General features: G+C 44.5%; 2 protein-coding genes across 6 annotated transcripts in view; one reads left to right on the top strand and one right to left on the bottom strand.

Annotated features, from left to right (window-relative positions):
* The first annotated feature begins 1,085 nt into the window (after positions 1 to 1,085).
* Positions 1,086 to 24,568, top strand: part of Mcm10 (minichromosome maintenance 10 homolog) — a 29,981-nt gene continuing 6,498 nt past the window's right edge. For 2 of the 4 annotated variants that reach the window (XR_004469572.1, XM_033380989.1), the window contains exons 1-2: positions 1,086 to 2,951; positions 3,018 to 4,199. Coding sequence is in view for 3 of the 4 variants with exons in the window: in XM_033380989.1 (XP_033236880.1) it covers positions 1,796 to 2,951; positions 3,018 to 4,189 (2,328 nt within the window). In the remaining variant the exon portion in view is untranslated. Of the gene's footprint in view, positions 2,952 to 3,017; positions 4,483 to 22,175; positions 22,579 to 24,568 lie in introns of those variants that run through there. The other 2 variants (XM_001357454.4, XM_033380988.1) reach the window with 2 other exon arrangements.
* Positions 4,817 to 24,525, bottom strand: Ret (Ret oncogene). 2 transcript variants are annotated; one of them, XM_015180094.2, is made up of 7 exons: positions 23,793 to 24,525; positions 19,217 to 19,611; positions 10,308 to 11,077; positions 8,483 to 8,648; positions 6,698 to 8,421; positions 6,341 to 6,481; positions 4,817 to 6,283 (listed from the first exon to the last, which is right to left on the bottom strand). In XM_015180094.2, exons 2-7 carry the CDS (start codon positions 19,299 to 19,301, stop codon positions 5,429 to 5,431), a joined length of 3,741 nt encoding a protein of 1,246 aa, XP_015035580.2. In that variant the 5' UTR covers positions 19,302 to 19,611; positions 23,793 to 24,525; the 3' UTR covers positions 4,817 to 5,428. The 2 variants fall into 2 exon arrangements, with proteins under 2 accessions (XP_015035580.2, XP_033236878.1); XM_033380987.1 differs by lacking the exon at positions 23,793 to 24,525 and adding an exon at positions 21,161 to 21,679.

The following is a 24,568-nucleotide window of genomic DNA, read 5'->3' on the forward strand; positions in this document are numbered from 1 at the left end:
AGTCTACTAAATGATTTTCACTCCTCCAGCAGCTGGTGATGGGGCAGTGGCGGATATGGATGACACGGCAATCTGATTATATATATATATATCTTTTTGTTCCTATGTTTCAAATAAAAACTTATACACTGGCCCCCAGCAGCAGGAGGAGCAGGAAGCGAGGAGGGGGTGGCCCGCCTGCTGACCGCGACAGATGACATGCAGAACGCAAAAATGCCGAAAGAGCGTAATAGAGGAAGAGCAAGAGTGAGCGAGTGAGTGAGCACTAGAGAGAGAGAGGAAACTGGGTTGACAGGGGCGAGGTAGAACGAAAAACAGGGAGTGGGGCAATATGCCGATGAATGGCAAGAGCAAAAGAAAATATGCGCAGGGAAAATGTGTGTGCAAAAAAATGTGAAAAAGCGAAACTGCAATCATCGCCAATCGAAAATCTTTTGATTTTTTTTTTTGTTATTATTCTCTGGCAACTCTGCGTCTTTAGCCCTGTCCCCATCCCCCCTACCAAACTATACTCCTTGGGGCCAAAGGTGGTGCAGCATTAGGTCACTTGGTTGCGGCTGCGGCTGCTGCTGCTACTGCTGTGATGTAAGCCGAGTGCTGCTGTTCTTCTCCAGAGACAGAGACAAAGCTCTCGCTGGAATACATTTGATAAGGCCAACATGCAAAAGGTTATCAAGAAGCAGCAGCAACAACAACAACCTCGTGGCTGAATTGTAACTTAATATAATGCACAGGCCCTCACTCACAGACACATGCTCACGCGCAAGCACACACAAGCACACGTGAGGTATGGAGACGACACACACGGCAGAGGTAGGCCCGCCACCGCCTGAAGCGGCGCTTATAACCACAAAATGGCCACGAGAAAGATGTTTGCAAATAAATCTGCTTGAAAATGGGCAATGTAATAGCCTGGCCTGGCTTGGCGATGTGGTTAAAGCGGAGATTGCACATGCACTGGAGGAGAGAGGTGTGGTGTGGGCAATGGGCGTCGTGTAGGTGGTGGGACCAAAAGCAAATGCTGCGCCGCATGGTAATAATTGAAGGTGCGCTCGGTGGAGTGTGACAAAAGCGGTAGATGGGGACAGGGCTGGGATCCTTACCTGCTCAATGTCGTCGTCGCAGAGTCGTGGCCCAGGAAGTCACTAATGATCAGGTGGGGTGGGGGAAATTAGTGGAAAACTTTATTCCTAAACACTAGGTGAGAGATCCGTTGTTAGCGGTCCCCTGTTTTTTTTCATGCACTCTTTTTGTACTTTTTCTCTTTTCTGGACAGCGTTCGCGCCGCAAATGTACTTTAAACGATTCTCACAGGCTCGGGCCCTTTGACGGCAACGATTTCGGGCCGCTTTTGCTTGTGTTTTTTGCAATTTTCGCAATTTTTTTTCGTGATTTCACGCCGAAAGATGACTTATTTGACGAGCAGTATGACCGGATCTTGAGTGCAAAAATATACCTGGATTTTCGCAAATATTCACACCAAACGTACTGATTTGCCCTATTAAATTAAGTTACAGTAAAAATAACGTTAAATTTTGTGTGTGCTCCATATATGAAAACGAATTATTGTGTTTATTACGGAAAGGAATCAAATTTTGTTTAAATCTAGTAGTAAAAAAACAACTGCATCTGCATCGTGACAGCTGTACTGACACAGTATTTTTTTTTGGTATTTCAGCGTGAGCGTGTTGCAGCCACACTTAGCCCGCCAAAAGTGTTTAGTTTGCGCTCGTTTTGGAATTTTTCAGAAAGTTTTTATTAATAACGTGATTGCATAGTAGGCAGACCAAATCAAATGAGTCCAGCAAATGTATCAAAGCCAGACCTTAGCATCGATGAGGAAGACGAGATATTGGCACTGGAAAAACTGCTGGGCGAGGCGGAAAACGATAATGCAGAGACAGCACCAACACCAGCAGCAAAGTCGGTAGCTGCCGCACCACGGCTGCGGGAAGACAGCAGTTTCGCCAATGCGTTCAGCTTTGAGAAGACCGTGAAGCCCGCCGCAAAATCAACGGCAGATGACAAGGCCACGCCCAAAGAGCCGGAGCTCGATTCATCCGATGACGAGGAAGTGAAGAACTTCTTAGAAAGGAAGTACAACGAATATGGCACTGATATCAACAAGACGCTCAAACAGCAGCGGGAAAGCGCCCACGAGTCGAAGGTGGCGCGGGAGGTGGATCAAGACATCAAGACCACCAAGTTTATTAGCTCAACGCCGCAGCCGCTCAAGAATCCACACAATCCCATAAAGCGCCAGGGCCCAGCGAGCAGTACATTTCAAAGGCCAGTGTCAGCAGCCGCCTCCAATCCCTCCACCCCACAGCAACCAGTCTCGGCGGTCTATACGGATCCCGTGTTCGGATTGCGGATGATCAATCCGCTGATCTCCAGCACATTGCTGCAGGAGCGCATGGGAGGACGTAAGGCTGTGCCATTCTCGGGCGTGGCATATCACATAGAGCAGGGCGATCTGGCCAAGGATTGGGTCTTGGCTGGCGCCTTGGTCTCGAAGCAGCCTGTGAAGAACACGAAGAAAGGTGATCCATACTCCACTTGGAAGCTGTCGGACCTGCGCGGCGAGGTCAAGACGGTTTCCATATTTCTCTTCAAGGAGGCCCACAAGACGCTGTGGAAAACTGCCGAGGGCATGTGTCTGGCTGTGCTCAATCCAACCATATTTGAAAGGCGGGCAGGCAGTAGCGATGTGGCCTGCCTCTCCATCGACTCGTCGCACAAGGTTATGATCCTTGGTCAGTCCAAAGATCTGGGCACCTGTCGGGCAAACAAGAAGAACGGAGACAAGTGCACAGCCATTGTCAATCTGTCCGAATGCGATTATTGTGTGTTCCACGTGAAGGCTGAATATGGAAAGATGTCCAGGCGCTCGGAATTGCAATCGGCCACCGCGGGACGTGGTCTAAACGAGCTGCGCAACAAAGTGCTGGGTAAGTAGCAAGTGCAGCTGCCATTGTCAATACTTGGACTGTTCTAATCCATTCATGCCTTCCTAGGCAAAACGGAGGTCTTCTATGGAGGACAATCGTTCACGGCCGTTCCGGCCAAGAAAAGCTCAAAGCTTATCGCTAAGGAACGCGATCGTCTGAGCAAGCTGGCTGGCTATGATGTTTCGCCTTTTGCCCACACCGTTGACCATGTCGCGAAGCCTCGGACCGACACACCACAGAATGTGCCGTACGCAGAACGAGGTGGTCCCGTATCCAGGCTGGCCGGGGGTGTTGAGGCTTCTTCAAAGCAAAGGCTTCAAGATCTCGAGCGAGTGCGTCTGTTGAAAGCTGAAAACGATCGATTCGAGAAGGAGTCCAAAGGCAATGTCCTCGGTGGAGTCGCCCCGGGCACACCCACAGCTAAAGCTACACCAACCCCCGGGACACCAACTACCCCCAGCAGCGTGCCGGACAAGTTCAAGAATCGCGGATTCTCCTTTGATGCCAACTTGACGCCCAAACTTTCTGGCAGCGAGAATTTCAGCCTTGAGGTCAACATCGGTGCTCGACAAGCGGCGAGCGCAAAGCTGAGAGCGGCTGCCCTGCTGAAAAAGAAGCCGCTGGAGAAAGTCAATCCAAACTCTACTCGCGGCTCAGAGACGGGCAAGCGGCGAGCCATCGATGACCTAAACGAAAAGTTTTCCACCAGCGCCAAGAGGCAAAAGATCGACGAGGACGAGCGCGAGCTGATGCGCAAGTCGCGTATCGAGCGGATAATGGCGGCCACGTCGTCGCATACGAATCTGGTAGAGATGCGTGAGCGCGAGGCCCAGGAGGAATACTTCAACAAGCTCGAACGCAAGGAGGCCATGGAAGAGAAAATGCTAGGTACCTTCAAAATGCCCTGCAAGGCGGTCATCTGCCAGCAGTGCAAGTACACCGCCTTCTCGGCGGCCGATCGCTGTAAGCAGGAGAGGCATCCCCTGAAGGTAGTCGATGCCGAGAAGCGATTCTTTCAATGTAAGGATTGCGGCAATCGCACCACCACCGTCTTTAAGTTGCCTAAGCAGAGCTGCAAAAGCTGCAAGGGTTCGCGCTGGGAGCGGGCGGCAATGATACGGGAGAAGAAGGTCTGCACTGGCCGGGAGTCCCTCTCGGTGCGTGGCGACGAGGAGACCTTCCTTGGCAGCGTAGCCAGCAGCGCCAGTCTCAATCTCCTGGTACCCGCGGAGGAGTGATAAATATTATGTGAGTTTTGCGCATACGATTTAGTTGTTTTATTTGGAAGTTTTACATAAATATTAGATTAGATTTTATGCAATACGTACAATTATTTACAGTCCCTTAAATGATTCGTAGATAAATAAGTACAAAGGTTTCAATAGCTAAATATTTAAATGCGAATGTGTGAGATTGTTTGGTGGTGTTGGTGCTGGAATATTTGGGCATTCTCTAGCAGTACCAAGCGTACCCGTAATTGGAATAAATTGTATGGTTCTATGATGGTTAATGACCTAAATGAATATAATAATTTTTTAAACACGTGTTATGACACGATTGCTAAGACCCCCCCATTCATAAGCTGAGCTTAAGCTTCACTAAGGGAACTCTTTGAATAACTTGACCATGAAAATCGATCAGATGTAAATTAATATTTTAAAGCAGCGATGGAGCACACTTTTTAAATCTGGGAGCAATCTAGCACAAACAGCAAAAATTCTCTTAAGCACACAGTTTGTACATATTTTGTTTTTGGATTCTCGGTCTCAGTTTCGTTAGCGCACATGCATGTATTTTGTTTTTGCATTCTCAAGCATTCCCTTGCATTCTTCCCTATTTGCTTGAGCTCTCGAAGAATAGACGTGACGTGACCACAGCTGCTTTAAGGACATTTTATATGAAGAAAATTCTTTCTCTTATGTTTGGAATACAAATTCCGTTTGAAGACACTTTTGTATCACTCCCAGAAGAGGTATAATCTTAAGCTCCTTAGCAGATATACAATGGACAATATACTATTATTAAGTTTGTACAAAATGGACTAAAATAGTATCTTAAAACTAATCAAACGCTTTTTTGGTTTGCAGCAAGAAGCGTATGTAGATTTCATTGGCATTGTTTAGGCAGAGATTAAATGATATATTTTTTTGTTCAAGATAGGATAGAGGGTTTTGATTACCTATAATTTGATTAGAGTTGACCATACAGGTGGAAATGCTCTATAGAATTAGGTGATCTTAGGCTGCTCCTTTAAATGCATTGGGGAGTATTCGAAAACGAATTCGATTCCTGTTAAATTTTTACTTTTTTGGCATCAGAATAAAGCTACGAGACTAAAAGTAAAACTAAAACTATTTAACAAACAATTTGAACTGAAAGACAGGCGCTGATAAGACAAGAAACATATTCAGAACTCATGGGAATGTAAAAGTATACACAGATACGGAGATACGAGAGTTAGACAGAAAGAACTTCCTCTAGACGGCATCCTCAGCCTGCTGTCCTTGGTGGGTCGTCTCCACGCACTCTTTGAGATTTAGCAAGCTGGAGAAACGGAACGAAATCGTCTTGGAGAGATGCTTCTCGAAGTCTCGGTTATCCAGATTGTCTGGTATCAGGCTATGGTTGGTCATGTCCAGATACGATCGTCCCCGCTTTACGGGAACAGCATAGTGGGGAAGCGCGGTGGCTGGGGAACCACCGCTGGTCATGTTGCTGTAGCTTGGTGCACAGCTGGACTTACGTATGTTGAGCGGAAAGCGTAGATCGTTCTCATACCGCAGCACCTGCTCCGTGGTGCTGGTATCGATCAGGGGACGCGGAAGATCATAGCCGGGTGGAGCAGCAGCTGCCGCCTGCATCTCGACCACGGACTGGTCGCGACTATTGGCCAGATCCTGGACATCGTAGGTTATCTTTGGCGGTGACCATAAATGCTGCAGGGAGTCGGGTTCGCCCAGGCCTTCCTCTGGCATCAAGGCTGCCTCGTCGCCGCAGTACATCGGATTGGATACGGCACTCGTTTCCATCTCTATATATTTGGCATTGTTGCCCAGCAATTTCTCAAATTCGGCTGCTAGAAATTTAAAGGAGGGTCGCGCATTGGCCTCATCCGCCCAGCAGGTGCGCAAAATGGAGTACACAGCCTCGGAGCAGTTATCAGGCCGTTCCATGCGATATCCTGTCTTCAGCAGCGACCAGAGATTCTGCGGAGCTATGCCCGGATAGGGAGAGGCGCCCAGCGTGATCAGCTCCCAGCAGAGTACGCCAAAGGCCCAAACATCCGATTTGGTGGTGTACACATGATCTGCCAGAGATTCTGGAGCCATCCACTATACAGGGGCGAGGATATTTTCATGATAGGAGATACCATTATTGTTTGAACTCACCTTGACGGGCACTCGATCTCTAGATCGTTTTAAATAGGCATCATCCTCGTAGACATCTCGAGTCAGTCCGAAATCCGAGATCTTGCAGATCTTGCCATCAGCCAGGAGCACATTTCGTGCCGCCAAGTCCCGGTGAACCAGCTGCAGAATAGAATATAAGTCAAACAGGGTATGATTAAGTAAATAATTGGTACGTTGAGCGGCTATTCTTTTATATCCGATACTCAGTCAATTGCTAATGCTGAGTGATTTTGTAAGGATAACCAAAGCAGACCGGGATCTCTCAATTTTGCTCTCGCTATACCGGCTTCCTTCTGGCAGTATCGGGCATACAAATTTTCAATTTTTGGAACCTACCTTTAGCTCAGTGAGGTATGCCATGCCTTTGCAGATCTGCCAGGCAAAGGTGAGCACCATCTTGACATTGACAGGTTCCACGCCGTCGCTGAAATCGACTCCAGCACACTCGATCTTGCGGCTGAGTCGGAGATAGCTCCGCAGCGAGCCATAGCGGGCGTACTCGATGATGAGTAGTGGCGCCTCTGAGGATTGAGTGCAGGCGCCCAGTAGCTTGATGACATTCGGATGGGAGACCTCCTGCAGCAGTTGAAACTCAGAAAGCAGGGCCATGTACTCGACCGAATTGGCGCCCTTCTTGAGCATCTTGACGGCCACCGTGGTGACGCCTGGTAGGCCGGCAATCTCTGTGGCATATCCCTTGAGAACCTGCCCGAACTCACCCTCGCCCAGGACGGTGTCCAGTTCGAGTTGGCCACGCGGAAACTCCCACTTGGTGTCGGCGCTCTCGAACTTAAACCCGCTCTGCAGCGGCATCAGTGGCAGGTCGCCGTCGGCCGACTCGGGCAGACCCTGTTTGGACGATGGCGTCATCGATTGCTTGCCCAGGCGACGTTGGAGCATCTTCCGCTGGGTGAGGAGCAGGCAGAGCAGCAGAAGAACGAACAGCAGTGGACAGCTGATTACGATCAGCATGCAGGATCGATTGCATTCGAATCCAGCCACATTAAGCACCCCCAAGAGCAGAGGATCCTGCAGGGCGTCTGTGTCTCTCTGCAGGGGCGTGGCAGCCACTGTGGGTCCCGTCAACTCTGTGTCTGTCTCGTTCTTTCGTTTCCGCGGGCGTTTTGCCTTGGGCTCATCATCCATCGGGGCACAGGAGCACTTGCCGTTATCCTCGCAGATGCACGTACCCGAGCCACTGAGGATACCCCGCCTGTTCTCATTGCTGGTGTGTGGCCCCACGATCTTGCCCGCGGGAGTGCAGTCTTGCGGACAGGCATACGGATTGAGTTCCTCCAGCGGATCGCACACATGATCGGGACAGTATCGGGCCTGGGGCACACAGGATCCATAGTTTCGCCCGAACATGGCCGAGCTCGAGCCGCGCCACGTGCACGGTCCCCCGTTGGTGGCCAGGCCGCAGAACTTGGTGCACTGCGACTGGTATTTGATCTGGGCACAGGTCTGCGAACGCGACTTGATCTTCAGTTCGCAGCTGGCATTCTCCGGTCTGCCCTCCACCAAATGCACATTGATCACAAACGCATGCGAGAGGCGCTCCTGGTCCAGCCAGGTCACATTCACGAAATATATCGTCTCTGGCGCCTGCTCGAGGGCTGGGGGATGCTTCACATAGACAATACCCGACATGGGGGTGATGCCGAAGGCACCGCTCCGATCCTCGACAATTTCAAAGCGAACGGAACGCATCAGCTCCAGGAAACTCTCCGGCTGTGTCACCCTGTAGAAGGACGCTGCCGATCGATACACAAACACGTCCTTCTCGAAATCGACGCTCACAAGGCCTTGGGATCGGCCGAAACCATCCGTGTGCAACGTTTCGCCGACGCTCTCGAAGATGCGTTGCTGACGCCCGCGCAATGGCAGTGCCTGTGGATGCTCCTGGTCGCTGTTGTGCAGTTGTGTGAGATCCACATGCAGACAGATGTGAGCCGAGGCCGACATGGCTACATTCTCCATTTTGATGGTCACATCTCTGGCCTCCAGTACGCAGCAGTAGGGCGTCTGCCGCAGGACCCCATCACGCGAAAAGCGGAGCTCTGCAAGGAGCAATCGGAAATTCTACATCGGTTATATCGGTCTGTATCCGCCTCTACTTACGGCAGCTGACAATGGTGTGCGGCCTGCCCGTGTGATCCGCCTCGTAGGCATGACAGTCCGGCCGGAGCAGGTCGTTGGTGTCGTTGTGTATCGCATAGCCCAGATTCTGATTGGCCGCCAGCGTGTCCTTGTCCACGTAGATGATTTTCTCGCCCACCGCCTCGTTCTGTTGGAGAAAAGGGAGCTTCGTTAGCGCTTGCTTCATTAGCATTTACTGACCAACGCTAATTAAATTCCACTTGACAAATTGCAGCGCTCTGCAGCCCTCCAAGGATATGCTCTTGGTGATTATCCTGCATTTTAATTTGTGCCCAAGGTCAGGCAAGGGTTTCTGGGACCTTGGGGATCTGACAATCCTGCTGCGTGGTTCCCTGTCCTGTCCACATAAATGGGTCTCAAGGGGTCTCACCACATTAGCAAGGTGCTTGTAATGGAGTTAGGCGTACGGTCGAATGGTGGTTTATTAGGATAGGATGTTAGGATGTATGGAAATTACATGTATTTGAATAATAAGGGAGCTCTTGGTTGGGTTGGGTTTTGGTATGTGGGAAGAAGAAGGCGGAACCCTCACCTAAGCTGAAATATCTGCGGGGAGAAAGAGGAGTGACTCTAACCCTAAGGCAATCCATCACCTACTACATCCCGCCAATGCTATAAAGTGCATTAATTAGGATTGTCTCTCAGATGATATCATAAACTGAACTAATTTCAAGCTTAAGTGTATGAGAAATGAGGCTTCTAAGTCCATTTACTAAAACAAATATTAGTTAAATGGATTCGATATTAATAATGCGAACGGAAATGATATGCTAGACTTCCACCTATAGTATGTTTTAAGGTGAGAGAGAGTTGTGGAGGTAGTAAATACTCTCGAATACTTTTTGTAACGATTCTAATCAATTTATTCAATTTAGAGTGATACCTTTCACTGGCAGACTTTCAAACAGACAGATTCTTCGAAGCAACACCTTCCTATATGATGGAAACCAATTTTACAGAGATTTTTGAACTTTGTGCACTCTGTATTCTGGTGCCTAATGCATCTACCATTAGGAAGCCTCCCTATAACCCAGAGCTCTTTTTGTGGCCAATCCAGGCGACACACATATAAAGCCTCGGGCCACACCTCACACAACACACATCAGTTTTATTCCTGTGCATTGTAGGACATGTCGCCAGCAATTTCCTCGAAATAAAATAAAATGTCTATTATTTTGTGGACATAATTTAAATGAAAAGCACCACACAGCACCTAAGGCAATTTGTAATGGCTAAAACTTTAGTGCAGAGCCAATTACTCGAGCAGGAGCAGGCGGCACTATCAGCAGCAGAACCTGACACACTTTGCAGCAGATCCTTGGGGATAGGCTTGGCTCCGTTCGTACATGACAACATAATTTACTGCGGCTATGGCAAAGTTCTGTGGCAGCTTTAAGAGACTCCCACCTCGTGCCCATTTTTGTGTCTTGGCCAGTTCCTTTCCTGGGCTGTCATGCTCCAATCATAAAAGCCCATAAACGTTACGCGTTTTTAATGGCAACATATGATAAAGTAGTGGGAGAAGGAACTCCATCTATTAGACAGCCCCAGACAGGACGGGACTTGTAGAACCAGAACCAGAGCCAGACGCGACGCGGTAATGGCCAAATAATGGCAGGGTCTTTCTTTGGCTGGGTCTTTGGTTCTGTTGCGTGTCTGCGGGGCGTTCATCATGGACGAATTCAATAAGCCCGCACCCAGAGTCAAACCAGACAGCCGGCAGACGATTGTCTGGGCCAGGTCTGGTTCTGTCTCTGTCTCTGTCCATCCACCAACCCTTACTTACCGCCTGAAAGTAGGGCTGATCCAGGTAAAAGTTAAACCGGGAGTCGCGCTCCTGCAGCTGCGGTCCATTGTCGTTGCGATCCAGCAGTTTGATGTCAAAGCTCCGAGAGAACTTGCGCTGCTCCAGCGCCGACAGCTTGACGGTGCAACTGATCCTGGCCTGCAGCTGGCCCGCACGAGCCATTAATCCATTCAGTTCATCGTGGTCGAGTGGGTGCCTGGTGTACAGACGGTTCTGCTTGAGGACAAAGTGGGAGCTGCCCGCCGTCAGCGAGTACTCGAGAGTGCGGTGCGGGCACAGGTACTTGGCAGCCCTTGAGTTGAGGGCACCAATCAGGACGGGCTCGAAGGTTCTTCCGCGCTGGCTCTGCGACGACTCGGAGATACTGTAGTCTGCCTTGCTCCAGAAGCAAATGTGCTCCAGCTCCGAGCAGTACTCCTCCAGCGCCTGTGGTGTCACCTCCATGGTCAGGTGGGACACGGGCAGCAGTTGGCCCTCCGGCTGATCCCTGGGAAAAGCCGTCACCACATATTTGGCACTCGAATTCAGCGGCTGGTAGTCGGTGCGCATGTAGACCTCGCCGGAGCTCGCATTGATGCGGAGCAGGGGATTCTGCTCGAGGCTGTAGATGTAGTCGCTGGCCAGCTGGTTGTCCTCCAGGCGCAGCACTTGGAACTGGGCCAGTGGTATCTTCGAGAAGATGCTCTCCGACTCCTCGTTGATGGGCAGATTGAATTTCACGGATGTGCTGGGAAAGTAAACATCGCTGGCTGTCAACGAGAGAGAGAGAGGCAGAAAAGCATCAAGTTAATGTGGATGGCGTCATGGGGGATTTTGTGAAGGGGAAAGGGAAGTCCGTCCACAAGTGGTTGGTCCACAATTGACCCACTCAGTGGAAGAGTGTTCCCACCACTAAAATAAAATTATTTATTTTCCTGGGGGTTGGCATCAGTGCAGGAAACAGACCCAGACACTCGTCATCAAATCCATTCAAATTATTTGGTTTAATAAGCCGGCTGTGACCTCAATAGAGGTGGAGAACCCCCCATCCCTACCCCTGGTCTAACCTATCTACCAAATCGAACAGGACAGGGCGTATGCGTAATATGATAAGATTTCTCTCCTAATGACACACGATTGTTGTCGCTGGCTGTTTTTGCGGTCGTGTGTTTGCATACGAGTCCGCTGCGAGTCCAATACAAGCGTTAGAATAAATAAATATAATACAGATATTAGTTATTAGCATATGGGTTATCAGACCTCCTCCTTCTGGCCCTCTGGCCCTCCGGCCCTTTGCTCTGTTCCTATTCCTCGAATGGAAGTGTCGGCGTCATCAAGTTGCGTATTGATTTTGTGATAACGATAACGCTTTATTTCGGGCCCGGAAAAAAATACACACAATAGCACCCCAAGTATAATTGGTTACAAATTTGTGCCTCTTCAACGCCCAATTTTATGCCACAGAATTCGGAACAACATAAGTGTGGGGGAAAGGGAGTCCTAGTTCTTGTAATGTTATGGTTCGAACAGGATGGGGGATGGGCTATGGGTTGGTCGAACAGCATAATATACAGAGTAAACAGTTGAACGCTTGCCATGGAAATTTCACAGATTTATTGGGTGTGTAGAATAGGAATTGATTGATCAACAATCATATTCACATTTGATATACACGTTCTCATTTTTGTTATCTGATCTGTTAATTATATGAATCAATAAATGATTTTTGTTGAACAAATTCTTTGAATTTGTCTTAAATCTACTTTAAACATATTTCTAAAACTTTAATAACTTTCCAAAATGAACTCTGACTCCTTTGGGGCTTCCTCAATCCGCTCATAATTCGTTTAAGCAATATTTCCTACTTATCCTTGAAAGATCTTGATTAGTGTGCACAAGCATCATCATCCAATTCCTTCCTACTCACTAGGATTCCTTGTAAAGTGAAGCACTTGGTACTTAATCATCGGCAAAACGGTTCGCAGCGCCACATAAACAGGACTGGCGCCGCCATTTGGCCAGGGATCGATGGAATGGGATGGCCGCATAATCCTGTTAGGGACTCCTCACACTTCCCCCATCGCCCTTCACGCACCCTTTTCTCTGTCCCCTCCACATACGCGTATTTCATTAAAAACGCTGACAGCATTAATATATATAATACGAGTATTTGTGTGGGTGAGTGGGTGCGTGTCCTTTCTTGCTCGGGTGGTGTCCCCTTTTTGGCGGGCGCCAAGGACACGCTCGTTGGAAGCATTTAAAATGTCATTATAAATGCGCGCTCGTGTACTCCGACTCGCCCCCGGCTTCATCTACATATTTTATCAGCATTTTTCGCATGCCTGAACGTCAACAATTGTAATGAACACATTTTATATTATTTATAAAATGTATGTGTGTGTGTCCCGGAGACCACATTTCCCCCACATCGTTGTTAAGTCAGAGCAGGCACAGCGCCCACTACCCCCGGTATGTGTAGAATGGTTGGGGATTGTGGCGGGGTCCGTCTATTTCATTTACCTCTCGAAAGCCTTCCCATAATTATGACAGGCATTTAGTGCGGCCGCTGGTGGCGGTGGCTTTGGCTTTAGCGTTGGCTTATGGCCATCCAATTAGCGGCACTTTTATTTATTCCTCTGTTTGCACTTCCCCCTCTATTAGGTGTGAGGCATACCTGGTACTTTGGTGGGGGGCAATCGTGATTACCATTACCAAAAGAAGTTTCCAAACCAAAGAACGGAGCATAGAGGTTGGTTAAGGATATAGCAATAAGGGGGAGATGATTGCAATTTTAGACGGGTTTGGTGACAGATAACTTATTCAAAGAACCGATCAGAGATTGTGCGGAATCGGAAAAAGATAATATTTTCTCCACAATTTCTTCGTCGGATTTCGTCTGATGTGTTGGGAAAACATTAGGTGCTTACAAAAAAGCGCATGGTGAAAATTTTAATTATAAATGCTGCTAATAATTTTTGATACCCGGTACTCGAAGAGCTTAGGTATATTTTATGTGCTTTTCCGTCCCGTTAGCTTATGTATATAAATATATTCCTAATCAGGATCAATAGCCGAGTCGATATAGCCTTGTCTGTTTGTCTTGATGAGCGCCTAGATATCAGAGACTTTAAGAGCTAAAGTAACCAAATGTTGTATCCAGACTCCTATGATATCACGCTGTTTCAAGTGTATTTCACTGTATTTGTAATGAGTACCGGTTTTAAAAGTAGAGCCGCGGCCCTTGCCGCGTTCTAGTTCGCGTTTGAGACCACCTTGTCGTTTAAGTCCCTGAATATATTGAATGAATATAAAAGAGATAATATTTCGTGAAATCCTTAAGAATTCTTTCAGAATCTATCTGTAAAAAACCAATTAATAATATGCTTTTGGACCCAGTTCTTGGGTTATAAATCTCCAAGTGCCTTTCCTTGAGGGTGTCCCCATTATCATTTAATCTTCACCATAACTGAAAAGTTTTAATCCAGCATTAAATACCCTTTAAATACAGCTTTAAAGGCCACAACCTCCCAACGATTTCCCCAATCAGTTCTCAATGTGAGCTCAACTTGACCTCATCCAGTCCCCAGGGTCCAGGTTCCCAGCGGCAAGTGGGCGGAAAATGGTGCTAAAAAAAGAGAGACTCACCCAGAAAAAACCCTGACCAAAAGTCAACAACCGTAAAACAGAAGGAGAGCGCGAGACCACAGAGCGAAAAGGACGTAAACAGGGAAGGACTACGACTATTAGGTTATCTATCATGAGGACAATTAAAAAGCGAGCGAATGGCGCATTAAAAACTCGAACCGACAGTTGATAAAACATGGCTCGAAAAGGGAGGCGGACAAGTCGGATGATCCCGGAGCGGGAGGTAGACTCCACTGGGGGGTGATTGGACCTAGACGCCTTTGGTCGCGTTAATGACAGCATTGTCAACAATTGATGAGACGGGACGGGGGCCATGACAACGACCATTAGTTCGGCCTGTACCTGTACCTGAACTTGGATGGCCTGCCAAACGAGCGGTAACGGTAAAGGTAATGCCCAGCGTAGAACTGTAACTGAGACTCTACTAAATGAGGTGCGGCCGAGCCCGGTGTGGACGGAATGTCAACTAGTTTCAAATAAACTAATTAATCTGCCCGAATTAATTGACTTTGCATCGAATTAGGTCGACAGTTGTTTGCCAGTTGGCTTCCTGCCTCGTACCCCCACCTGATCCTGGTTACTCTGCTGCCATCCTTCCACCAGAGTTTATTGCCCTGTTTTTTATATCCGGTAATCGTGGGGTACAAGGATGGGTGGAATAGTGGCAGGCGTTTCCAACTAAATACTCAAACCATTCTTGATTTTTATTGAATAATTATTATTTTTGGATCAAAACATTTATTATATAATTATTATTTTTGATTTTTATTGAATATTTATTATTCTTGATTTTTATTGAATGATTATTATTCTTGATTTTTATTGAATAATTATTATTTTTGGATCATAAAAATTATTTTATAATTATTATTTTGGATTTTTATTGAATAATTATTATTCTTGATTTTTATTGAACGATTATTATTCTTGAATTTTATTGAATAATTATTATTCCTGATTTTTATTAAATAATTATTATTTTTGATTTTTATTGAATAATTATTATTATAATTATTATTCTTGAGTTTTTTTGAATAAATATACAATATGAATCCAAAATAATAATTATACAATACAATTTTCAGACAATGTCGTGTTTTATAATATAAGCGGCGTCTGCCGGAGCGTATAACTTTTCGTATCATAGAATCATAATAATATCATAATTTCGATATGTTTAACATATATATATGTAGTTATAGGCCCGCCTTTAACTGTGTACAGAGTTCAATGTTTTTGTTTGGGTGTTTTCGCGTGACTCATTTTGTGTGTGGCAAATTCAGTGTTCCACAGCATCCGTCTCGCGTTATGTTTTGTCTGCTGCTGCGTAATGAAAAACTTTGTCTTTGTCAGGGTTTTAGTTTTTCCTGTAATTTTTCCAGCCCCATTCTTGCCACAGTGTCTGTTGCATTGTTTTTTTCATTACTCATACGTCTCGTATGCCAGACTTGGTTTCCACTCGTATTTGGCTTGGCACTGACTGCTGTTGCTGCAGCTGGCATTGGCCAATCTTTGGCTTTGGCTATTGTCTGGCTGCAGTGGATTCGCATTATTAAATTCGTTCCGTTTTCCTCTCCACTTTCACTGGATGGCAGTTGTCTGTGGAAGTGTCTTTGAATGTTTTTTCTATTTCCTGTCCGGGGTACTGTCCCTGAAATGTAGTCGCTGACAGAGCCAAAGCAAATTGAATAAAACGCTTGGGAAGAAAAATGTCCATGTACATGGATTCATATGTAAGGAGAGTGGAGGTTTTAATTAGCGAAGATTGTATACTCTGCCAATAAAAAATGGTGTCCCAGGGAATTATTTATTTATTAGATATTTTTCAAATACATTTTATGCATTTGATTACCACTAAGGACTTTCACAACTTCATAGAGGAAAAAATGTTCCTATTTCAAAGAAACTATTCTTCAATCTTCCCAAAATTAAATCACAAAAATTCCCAGGTATCATTTGCTAGTTATTTACGTTAGAGACCCTTACCTCATCTATGCTGTCTAAATACAGGGCAATGCTCAACAAAAGCAATTTGTTTTTATTGATTTAGCTGTAGTTTTGGCTTTAAAGTTTTCCTTTTTCAGTCTGCCACAAAGAAAGGCACAGATAGCAGATAGAAGGGAAATTGCAGAATAAATGCAGACAAGAAGCCGCCAAACCCACTAAAACTTCAGAAAATAATTTGAAAGACTTTGTCTATGGGACTCAACAAAAAAAAAAACCCCTCAGACACCCGCGTACAAGAAACTGTGACACACACACAAACACACCGAAAATTGTGACCCTCTGGGGGTGATCGATGGGCGGCCACTCTAATTGCTCCTGTCACCGTGGGGCACATTAGTCAAAGTCACCGCTAGTTTTGAGCTCTTTAAATGTATGCTAATTAATAGAACCCACAATTATTCAAGCTAAGAGCTAAACGCATGTCAAGCACTGTACTGTATTTGCATCCCACAGGAAAGCGAGCCAATAAATCGAATAAATGAATGCAGATTTGCAGACACCCACTCGAAGGAGGAGTAGGAGAGTAGGAGGTAGTGCACAACTGAATGGGAATGCATTATTGAGTGGAATTCTGTCGCAGAAAAAGAGTCGATTCATTCCTTGGATCTGGGTGCGGACACACAGTGGCAGACAGATCTCATAACTGCAAATGGGTTTTCGTTTATTCGTTTTTTGTTTCGTTATTATTTTTATGCAAAACTGTAAGACAAGACAAACCGAACAGCCTTGAGTGTCTGATAAATGTGTCAAGCTCGCTCGTAAATCTAAGCACAATATCATTCTGTGAGTAAAATTACAAATAATTTGCAACATTTGAGTGGAACGTGAGGTAATTTGAGATTTTTCATAGATTTTAAGGAGAGAATACAAGAGATTTAAGGTAGTAAAGAGTTCTACCGCTAGGGATTTCTTACTTTAAGAGTTCTCAAATGTAAGTTCATGAAGGATTTAGAATTCATTTGTGCTTTTAGAGGCTACACAAAAAACATGGGTGTAATTCTAAAATACTTTCAAGAATCTATTTATATATTCAATTGAATTCTTTTCGTAAGACAAGTTTGTGCTTTTGAACAGCTGAAACTTAAAGACAGTTATTACATAAAATAGTTTAATTGAAGTCATGCAAGAGCCCCTGGTGGAGCCCCGACCTGCGAACCACTTAAAAGCCTCGCAGGGTGAGCAAAAATTGGAAGCAAACTTCGGAGCACAATAAAACGAAACGAACAGGGGCACACACCTATTGACTTGATTGATTGCACATGAATTCATGAGAGTTCCGCGAGGGTACAGCTCCAGCGATAGCGACAGCGACAGCTGGCAGGCATTTCGACACCTTTAACCTGACTGAAAGACACACAGACAGACTGGACAGAATGGACTGGCTGTCCGACTGATGAAGGAGTCCCCGTCGCCACCATGCATACAGTGCATTCAACTTGACAGAGACAAAGTGCAGAGAAGAACAGAGTCTCTCTCTCGCCGCGTGTCAGCTGTGGTCAACCCCCAAAAAAACGTATGGACAGTGGGTATAAAATTTGATATGTCTTCGCCTGCGTGATGAAATAATTTTTTGGGCGTGTGCTGTCTCACTAGTCTTGCCCGTCATACTCCGGTTTGATGTAGCGCCCCCAGGGGCCAGTCCAGTCCATCACCGTCAGTCAGGCCCGGTCCGTCAGCCATCCCCACCTTCACATACATATGTACGTATCGCTTACGGCTATGTCAAAGCTGTCTGCGAAGTCAAACGTCAGTTCACACCTGTGATAGAGCTGCCCTCATAGAACGAAAGCTTGGGCATATAATTAAACCCTAAGCAGTGCATCATAAACCACATAAAAGAACAGAACCGAACGCTATCCCCCTTTATGTTGAGGTCATAAACGGTCCCCATATCTTCGGCTGCATTCCCACGGTGCGTCCACGGACTGTTTGAGTTTAAGTTATCTGTGAGATTTGTTCACTGCCACTCGATGCAAATTAGTGTAATTGCCTTTTATGAGCTCTTTATTTGCCCAGGCCCAGTAGAGGGGGTTAATGTTTACCTAATGGCTATGATAAGTCGATTAGATGAGCAGCAGGTTAAATGTCCCAAGCAATTAACAATGAATGTTCTACAAAGCAAACACAATACAACTGGTTAAAGTAGAGGCACTATTGGAATATGAGACACTTCGGGTTTATTTGAACAATTCGAGTAAGAAGATAAGAAAATACAAACCAGATACTTTGCTTGCATTGAATCTTCTGTTTATTCTGATTCCATAAAATACCGCAATGTTTTACCAATATTTCAATTTTCAATAGGTATGATCTTTGCAAGTATCGCAGAAGTCTAAACAGTAAATACTCCATCTAATAAAGTCGCCAAGATACAGGTGTTCGTACAACATTGTTAGAACGACCCGATGGTTTATCTCGATCAAAGATCTACAATACAAAACATCACAAAAACTCGTCTGTTATCTGATGAAAACCCATTTTTGCGAGTCGTATTGCAATGCCATTGTTTTACAAATCGACCCTGACTGAATTTATATATGTATATATCATACATAAAATAAATATTTATTAATGTACACATGTAGTCCTAATTTACCAGCTTAACACATTTTGATGACTGCTCTTAATGACTTAATAGATTAGCCATTCTCATAGAAATAATTGAATTGTAAGTAAGCTAGAATTTATCTCTTAGCATTCCTCGTAGCAGGCCGAAACCATTTGTAAGCCTAACACGTATCGAACATCAAAAGCAAATCGTACAAAAAAGCACACCTAAATTCGTCTAATTGAAAACATTTCCTCTCTAAAATTTATTTTTTTCCAATAAGGAGAACTTCTATTAAATCCTTATTTAAATACAAAGTGGAAACTTGCGGACAAAAATTGGGTATTTTGGGAGTTATTATTGTTGTTCTATAGTGTATAGAATATTGTTTTTGCTTAAATTCTTAAATATGGGACTATCCTTCTCTTAACTCTCTTAAAACTAATTTTTAAGGATCAACAAATTATAGATGCAGGTATTAGACGAATTTATTTACAAATTAGTAATTGTCTCTCATTATGGAACAGTATTTACTCACTATAATATTTTATAGTACTCCAACTCTTATCAAGTCAATTCTCTATTCATCAGCTACCTCAAAACCCATATCTAACAGCCCCCGAAGCTATTTAAATTACCATATGATCAAACATTTGTATAACAATTACAAAATATAAAAACCGTTATATTTAGGGTGTCACACACTTACCCAAACAGGTGTGCTGCTGCAGTATGACACTTATCAGCAGAGAGAGAACGATGGCCCAGCTAACGGCAAGCCAATTGTTCGCCATCTTTGAAGATTCTCTCAGATCAGATCAGCTGATGCTTATCTTTTGTTGTGGCTGTTCTTGTTGCTCCTGCTGTGAGTGGAGTTCTTGCTCTTTTTTTGATGTTGCTCAGCAAATTGTTTGCTGTTTATTTGTTGGTTCTTTGTTCATTTAATTGCTAATTCCATTGACAATTATGTTGTTTGGGGCAGCACTCCGTCCACACGTTACACATTTACACATTTTGAGCGCGGTTTTTTTGTTGGGTTTTTCTTGAGTTTTTTCTTTCTTTAGTGTTCCTTCAATGACGACGACTCCAGGGCGAACTTAATTACTTTGATCACAAATTGATAAGCAGCATTTATCAATTAATGTGCGAAATGTGAGCAAAACAGAACAGGAAAATATGAAAAAGATAGAACGGAAAAAAAGACATGAACCATAAGTGTGGAAGACACTCCGTAGTACAACACCAACAGTTGTTTTTTTTTCGGGCTGCTCTATTATTAATAAAATTCTTTTTATTGATAGCGGCGCCCACACTGCCATTGCTCCCCGAACCCCTTATAAATTTATCAATTTATCATACACTTAATGCCGTAGGAAATTCACGAGAGCCGCGGGGTCTATGAATTCCTGATTATTGCAATTAAAAATGAGCTTTGAATTTGATTTCTGTGTTTGGGATTACAATATTATTGATATTGTTATTAAATAGTATTCGATTTCTATTTTTGGCCCAGCGCCAGCTCAGGAGATTATATGCTTGAATGCTCTTGTATTTGTTGCCATTATTTACGAATTATTTTGCACATTTTTCGTTTCTTTTTATGGGTATTCTAAGGTCAACCTCAGACACCCACAAGTTTCGTCGTTTTGTTCTTATTGTTATTCTTTTTTTTTGCCAATTCATTTCACAGCGATTCGGTTTCGACGGCGGCTCAATTGGTTTTTAAATGGTAGAATTCTGTTTAATTATTATTTGGGGGAGAATAATTTGTGACGACGCGACGGACTTTTGCAATTACTTCAAGTGTTGTCGCTGTGTACCCTTTCGGACGAGGGTTTTAGGCGTTTGATGCCCTATGGGTTTCAGTTTGTCCATGAAAAGAGAGAGGACTCTGCTGAGAAGAAGATTGTAGGATTAGCAATAGGGAAACTTTTTTCTCATATGTAAACTATCAACCTATACAAAAACATTGTCTGAGAGAAGGGCAAGCGCCAGTCAATTTGATACTTGAAAAAAGACCAAAAACAAAAAAAACTATACACCGAGCCATGAGGTAAACCATAACTAACGAATTCTATGCAAGTACCAAGGCAAACACTTGGAGAGGACGTGCCATGAAAAGAGCAAAACAAAGTGGAAGTGGAAGTACGTGTACTCGTCGTACTCCTCTCCAGTCTACACTCTACACTATGAACTCTGCGATATAGGAGTATAGTGTGAGTGTGTGTGTGGTACGAGTATCCAGCGATTCACAGCAGGTGTGATAAAAAGAACCCAAAAGAGAGACAATTGTGGCATGAATTACGCGCCCAGAAGGGCAGACTGCGGGGAATGGCAATGGCAGATAGCACGCATAATTCAAAAGAGGCTCAAAGTCAAACAACATGATAAGCAATTCGTACACGCAGAGAGACACAGACCCACCGACCAACTGACTGACTGTCAGAGTGCCTATACGTCTGTCTCTCTGTCTGCCTAAGCACTTCCAGCACCTGAGCACTTTAAAGTTCAAATCTTTTGACACACTCGGAGCACGGTGCACGGTGCAGTCTGTGGATGCTAATGACACAAGACTGACACAAAGAGGCTTTAAGCATTGCACACACAAAACACTCCACTCCACTCCACTCCAATCCATTCAGTCCCCACTCACTCCACGTACTCCACGGAGCCGGAGAGTTGCCAATTTTAGAGTCCCATGTCAGGCGGCAGTTATGCTTGCGATTTTTCCAATTAAAGGTTAGAAAGACTAAGCCAAACCGCAGCGTAGCGCATCGAATACTTTGGCGCATTTTTAAGGTGCGTCCCGTGCCATCCTGTTGCGCCGAAAAAGGCAAATGACCATAAAAATTTATTCAGAACTGGCGGTAACCATCCGACTAACGATCCACCACCGACGACCACGACCAACGACCAACGACCGACGAAGCGTCGACCGGCACACGCAAAAGTCAAAGTACGACTGTGGAGGCTCTTCGCTGTGTGCCCCTGACTGTGTCTGCCTCTGATTGCCCTGCCCCGCTGGTGTCTCTTCATTGTCGGTGCTGTCATTGGCTACATTCGATATTCCGACTATCGGATACCCATCATTTGTGTGTTTTCCTAAGTAGGAAGTGATCTGTATGGAAAACCAGCCAAGAAATCGTATCGTTTATAGTTTAGGTAAATCGGAAGTTAAAGGCTTGGCATAGAGCTCTATAAATTATGACTGCTCAAGTGATCTCTCGATCTACTCTCGCGGGATCTTTTGGGGTGTACGACTATACATGATATTTAGCGCTTTTCTATAGACCCAAAGCCACATACGGACTGAGAGACATTGCAAGATCGTCTCGTCGATCGCTTCTGATGTTGGACACGCCTCCTTCTGCTTGTTTAGCATATAGTACATCTGAGCGAATCCAACATACCCTTCTACTCTAAGAATAACGGGGTATAAGAAGAATTCGATTTTAGCATCCACAATATGGCATATGCTTGGCCTTTGTGCGAGCTTAGAATTCTTGGTGGCTGGTTCACGTTTCGCTTCCACGAAAAAGGGTTCAGGAATGTCAGCTTTCTGTTCAGGTGGCGTATGCGTGATGTTTGCCCAGAATCGGCCAACAATAGAAACTGTATCAGCAAACACATTCAACTCGCGTAATTGATCTTATTGTTTGTGTTTCCAGATCCGAGATCCGAGTACTTGGCCACTTGTTGGAATCGCTTGAAATTTGCATAAATTTTCAATTAATATTCTGTCACTAATGTAATTAGAAGCAATTTTATAATTATATGTTTTTATTATTGAATGCGTGTATGTGAGAAATATGCATATATTCACATTTTAATAAGCTTTTCGCAAGTGTACTGACAGGTCTCTAAAACCATCAACATCGGTATTATTCAATTGATGGATTGCACAAGTATTTTTATTAACCAAAAATTGTATTTTTTATGCCATTTTTACGGTGTAGTAAATTTCTAAACGTGCATTAAGCCTCCGTTTATGTTTTCTAAGTGGAGAAATAATTTCTTGGACTACCTAGGTTTTTTATAGTAGATAATAAAATGGAACCTAATGAAAATCAATAAAGCTTAGGCTATTCTGGTCAAGAAAGAGGATGCAAAGTATAAATCCAAAGAAAAATAATAAATCACAAATCCCGAACAGAAATCACTCACTTTGAAACGTGTTTTTACTTTACAAAATGTACAAAAAATTGCCAAGTTGAGATCCACTGTATAGAAAATTGATCATATCCCAACCAACAATAAAGCGCCCTTGGGGGCAGTTCTTTGAGGAGTTTGAAATATTTTTGCAGTGTCAATCAATCATCTATTTCACCTAAAGGTCTGCATCAATTTGAATATACTCGAGGCGTGGCAGGTAGTACCCCAAAGAGAACTTCCCTGAAAACTCTAAGATATAACAAAGATTTTATAGGGGAAGGAAATGTCAAGGAAAAGTGAAGAATCGGGGGAAGCTTTGGGCGACATTAATCTACGAATTCAAGTCTTCAGAGGACCGGTTAAAGATAGAGGCCCTAGAGAAGCAGAGACGGGGATCAGAGTCCTAGGTGGACGCCCGAGAAAATCTGAAGAAGGATTTCGGGTAAGATCCTCAGGATAGCTCCACTGAAGAGACTTGGAATGCACACCGTTAATAAGGACCATTACTAAGGTCAGTGTCAGCTCATTCGGAAACTAAATATAAATTCTCTATAAAATAATGTCTTCCTTCCTAGGACAAAGGTAAATAAACGGACATGAACATGTAATGACCAAAAAATCGCTGGAGGACGTTGGACCATATATTTTTGTAAATATTTCCTGTAAATATTTCGGCTGGCATTGGATTGAAATAATTTGAAATTGATTGAAACTCGTTGAAAAATACCCATAATTAGTGACGTTTCGCCAATTTAGTAGATTCTTCAACTTGGATAAATTCCTAATTATTCTCTCTCACATTTTCCACAAATCCACAAATCTTAATCAACATTATCCATATAAAAATGTTCACAACTTTTTATTGAGACATCAGTCCATTGAACAAAAATCCAAAGAAGGAAACTCTGGCCATAATTAAACCAAAAAAAACATAGACTCTGCTTGAGCAACACACGAAAACACGATCTTGATTTTCAATTTATGGATGCCTTGCAGGTGCAGGCAGCGGCTGCAGTCCCAAAAAATAAAGATTTGCTCAGACTCCTTAATCACTGTGTGGCTTGACAGTTTCCCCTATGGCATGGAATGACAATTATTTATTGGACAGTTTAACAAGGCGATTAATTAGCCACCTTTTCGCGTTTTGCCAGAGTTTTCCAACCGAACGTATGACGGGTTAGAGCTAGTTAGTAGCGCTATAAGAAACCGCTTAAACGCTGAGCCACTGAACCGCTTCGCACGCGCCTTGTCGGACCAATGAAACCGAAACCGGCAGCCAGGCGACTCCAAAGCCGCAAAAACACCACAGAAATCCGACCGAGAAACTGCTGTTGCTGTTGCAACGACGACAGCGCATCGGGTTTTGGGCCGAAGTGGTTTTTCATCAGGTTTCGGCGTGGAACCACCCTCGTAGAATTTTCCATTTCCATATTTCCTCGGCACTGTTGCTGCCTCTGCTGTTTAGCTGTAATCATCCTCATGCCCATCCTCCTACTAACTCCCGAGTGATAGTGGACATGAACATGAGATAATCATGTGTGCTGCAGTTGCCCTCGCGATGATTTCATTTGGATTCCCATATCAGGGTGTGTGTGGGAGAGCTACCTTTGGAAATATGATCTCGTGTCAAGCACTTTCCTTGACGTGCGAGTGCCAGTGCAGCAGCTTCTTTCAGCGGAGGGAGCTTCTGCAAATATTTGCCCACAATTGGGAAAGGGTTTCTTCGTTCGCTCTTATCGCGATGATGGGTCCCTCACCCCTCATTTGTGGGAACTGTTGGTTGAGAGCAAATATTTCAGCCTCAAAGAATTTTCAATGGCTGAATTGTAATTAAGATTATGTTGTTTGCATGGATCATAGATTGGCTATAGCTCTGAGAAGAGAATAGAAGAAGAGTTTTTTTCTGTAT

Source organism: Drosophila pseudoobscura, chromosome 4 (assembly GCF_009870125.1).
Source record: "Drosophila pseudoobscura strain MV-25-SWS-2005 chromosome 4, UCI_Dpse_MV25, whole genome shotgun sequence".
NCBI lineage: Eukaryota > Metazoa > Arthropoda > Insecta > Diptera > Drosophilidae > Drosophila > Drosophila pseudoobscura.

Bases quoted from the DNA above. Each gene is read 5' to 3' on its own strand.
- Ret (XM_015180094.2), bottom strand. From the start codon at position 19,301: ATGGCGAACAATTGGCTTGCCGTTAGCTGGGCCATCGTTCTCTCTCTG. The intron at 11,078-19,216 runs GTAAGTGTGTGA...TCTCGTTGACAG, and splicing joins GCAGCAGCACACCTGTTTGG to CCAGCGATGTTTACTTTCCC. The intron at 8,649-10,307 runs GTAAGTAAGGGT...TTTCTCCAACAG, and splicing joins ATCAGCCCTACTTTCAGGCG to AACGAGGCGGTGGGCGAGAA.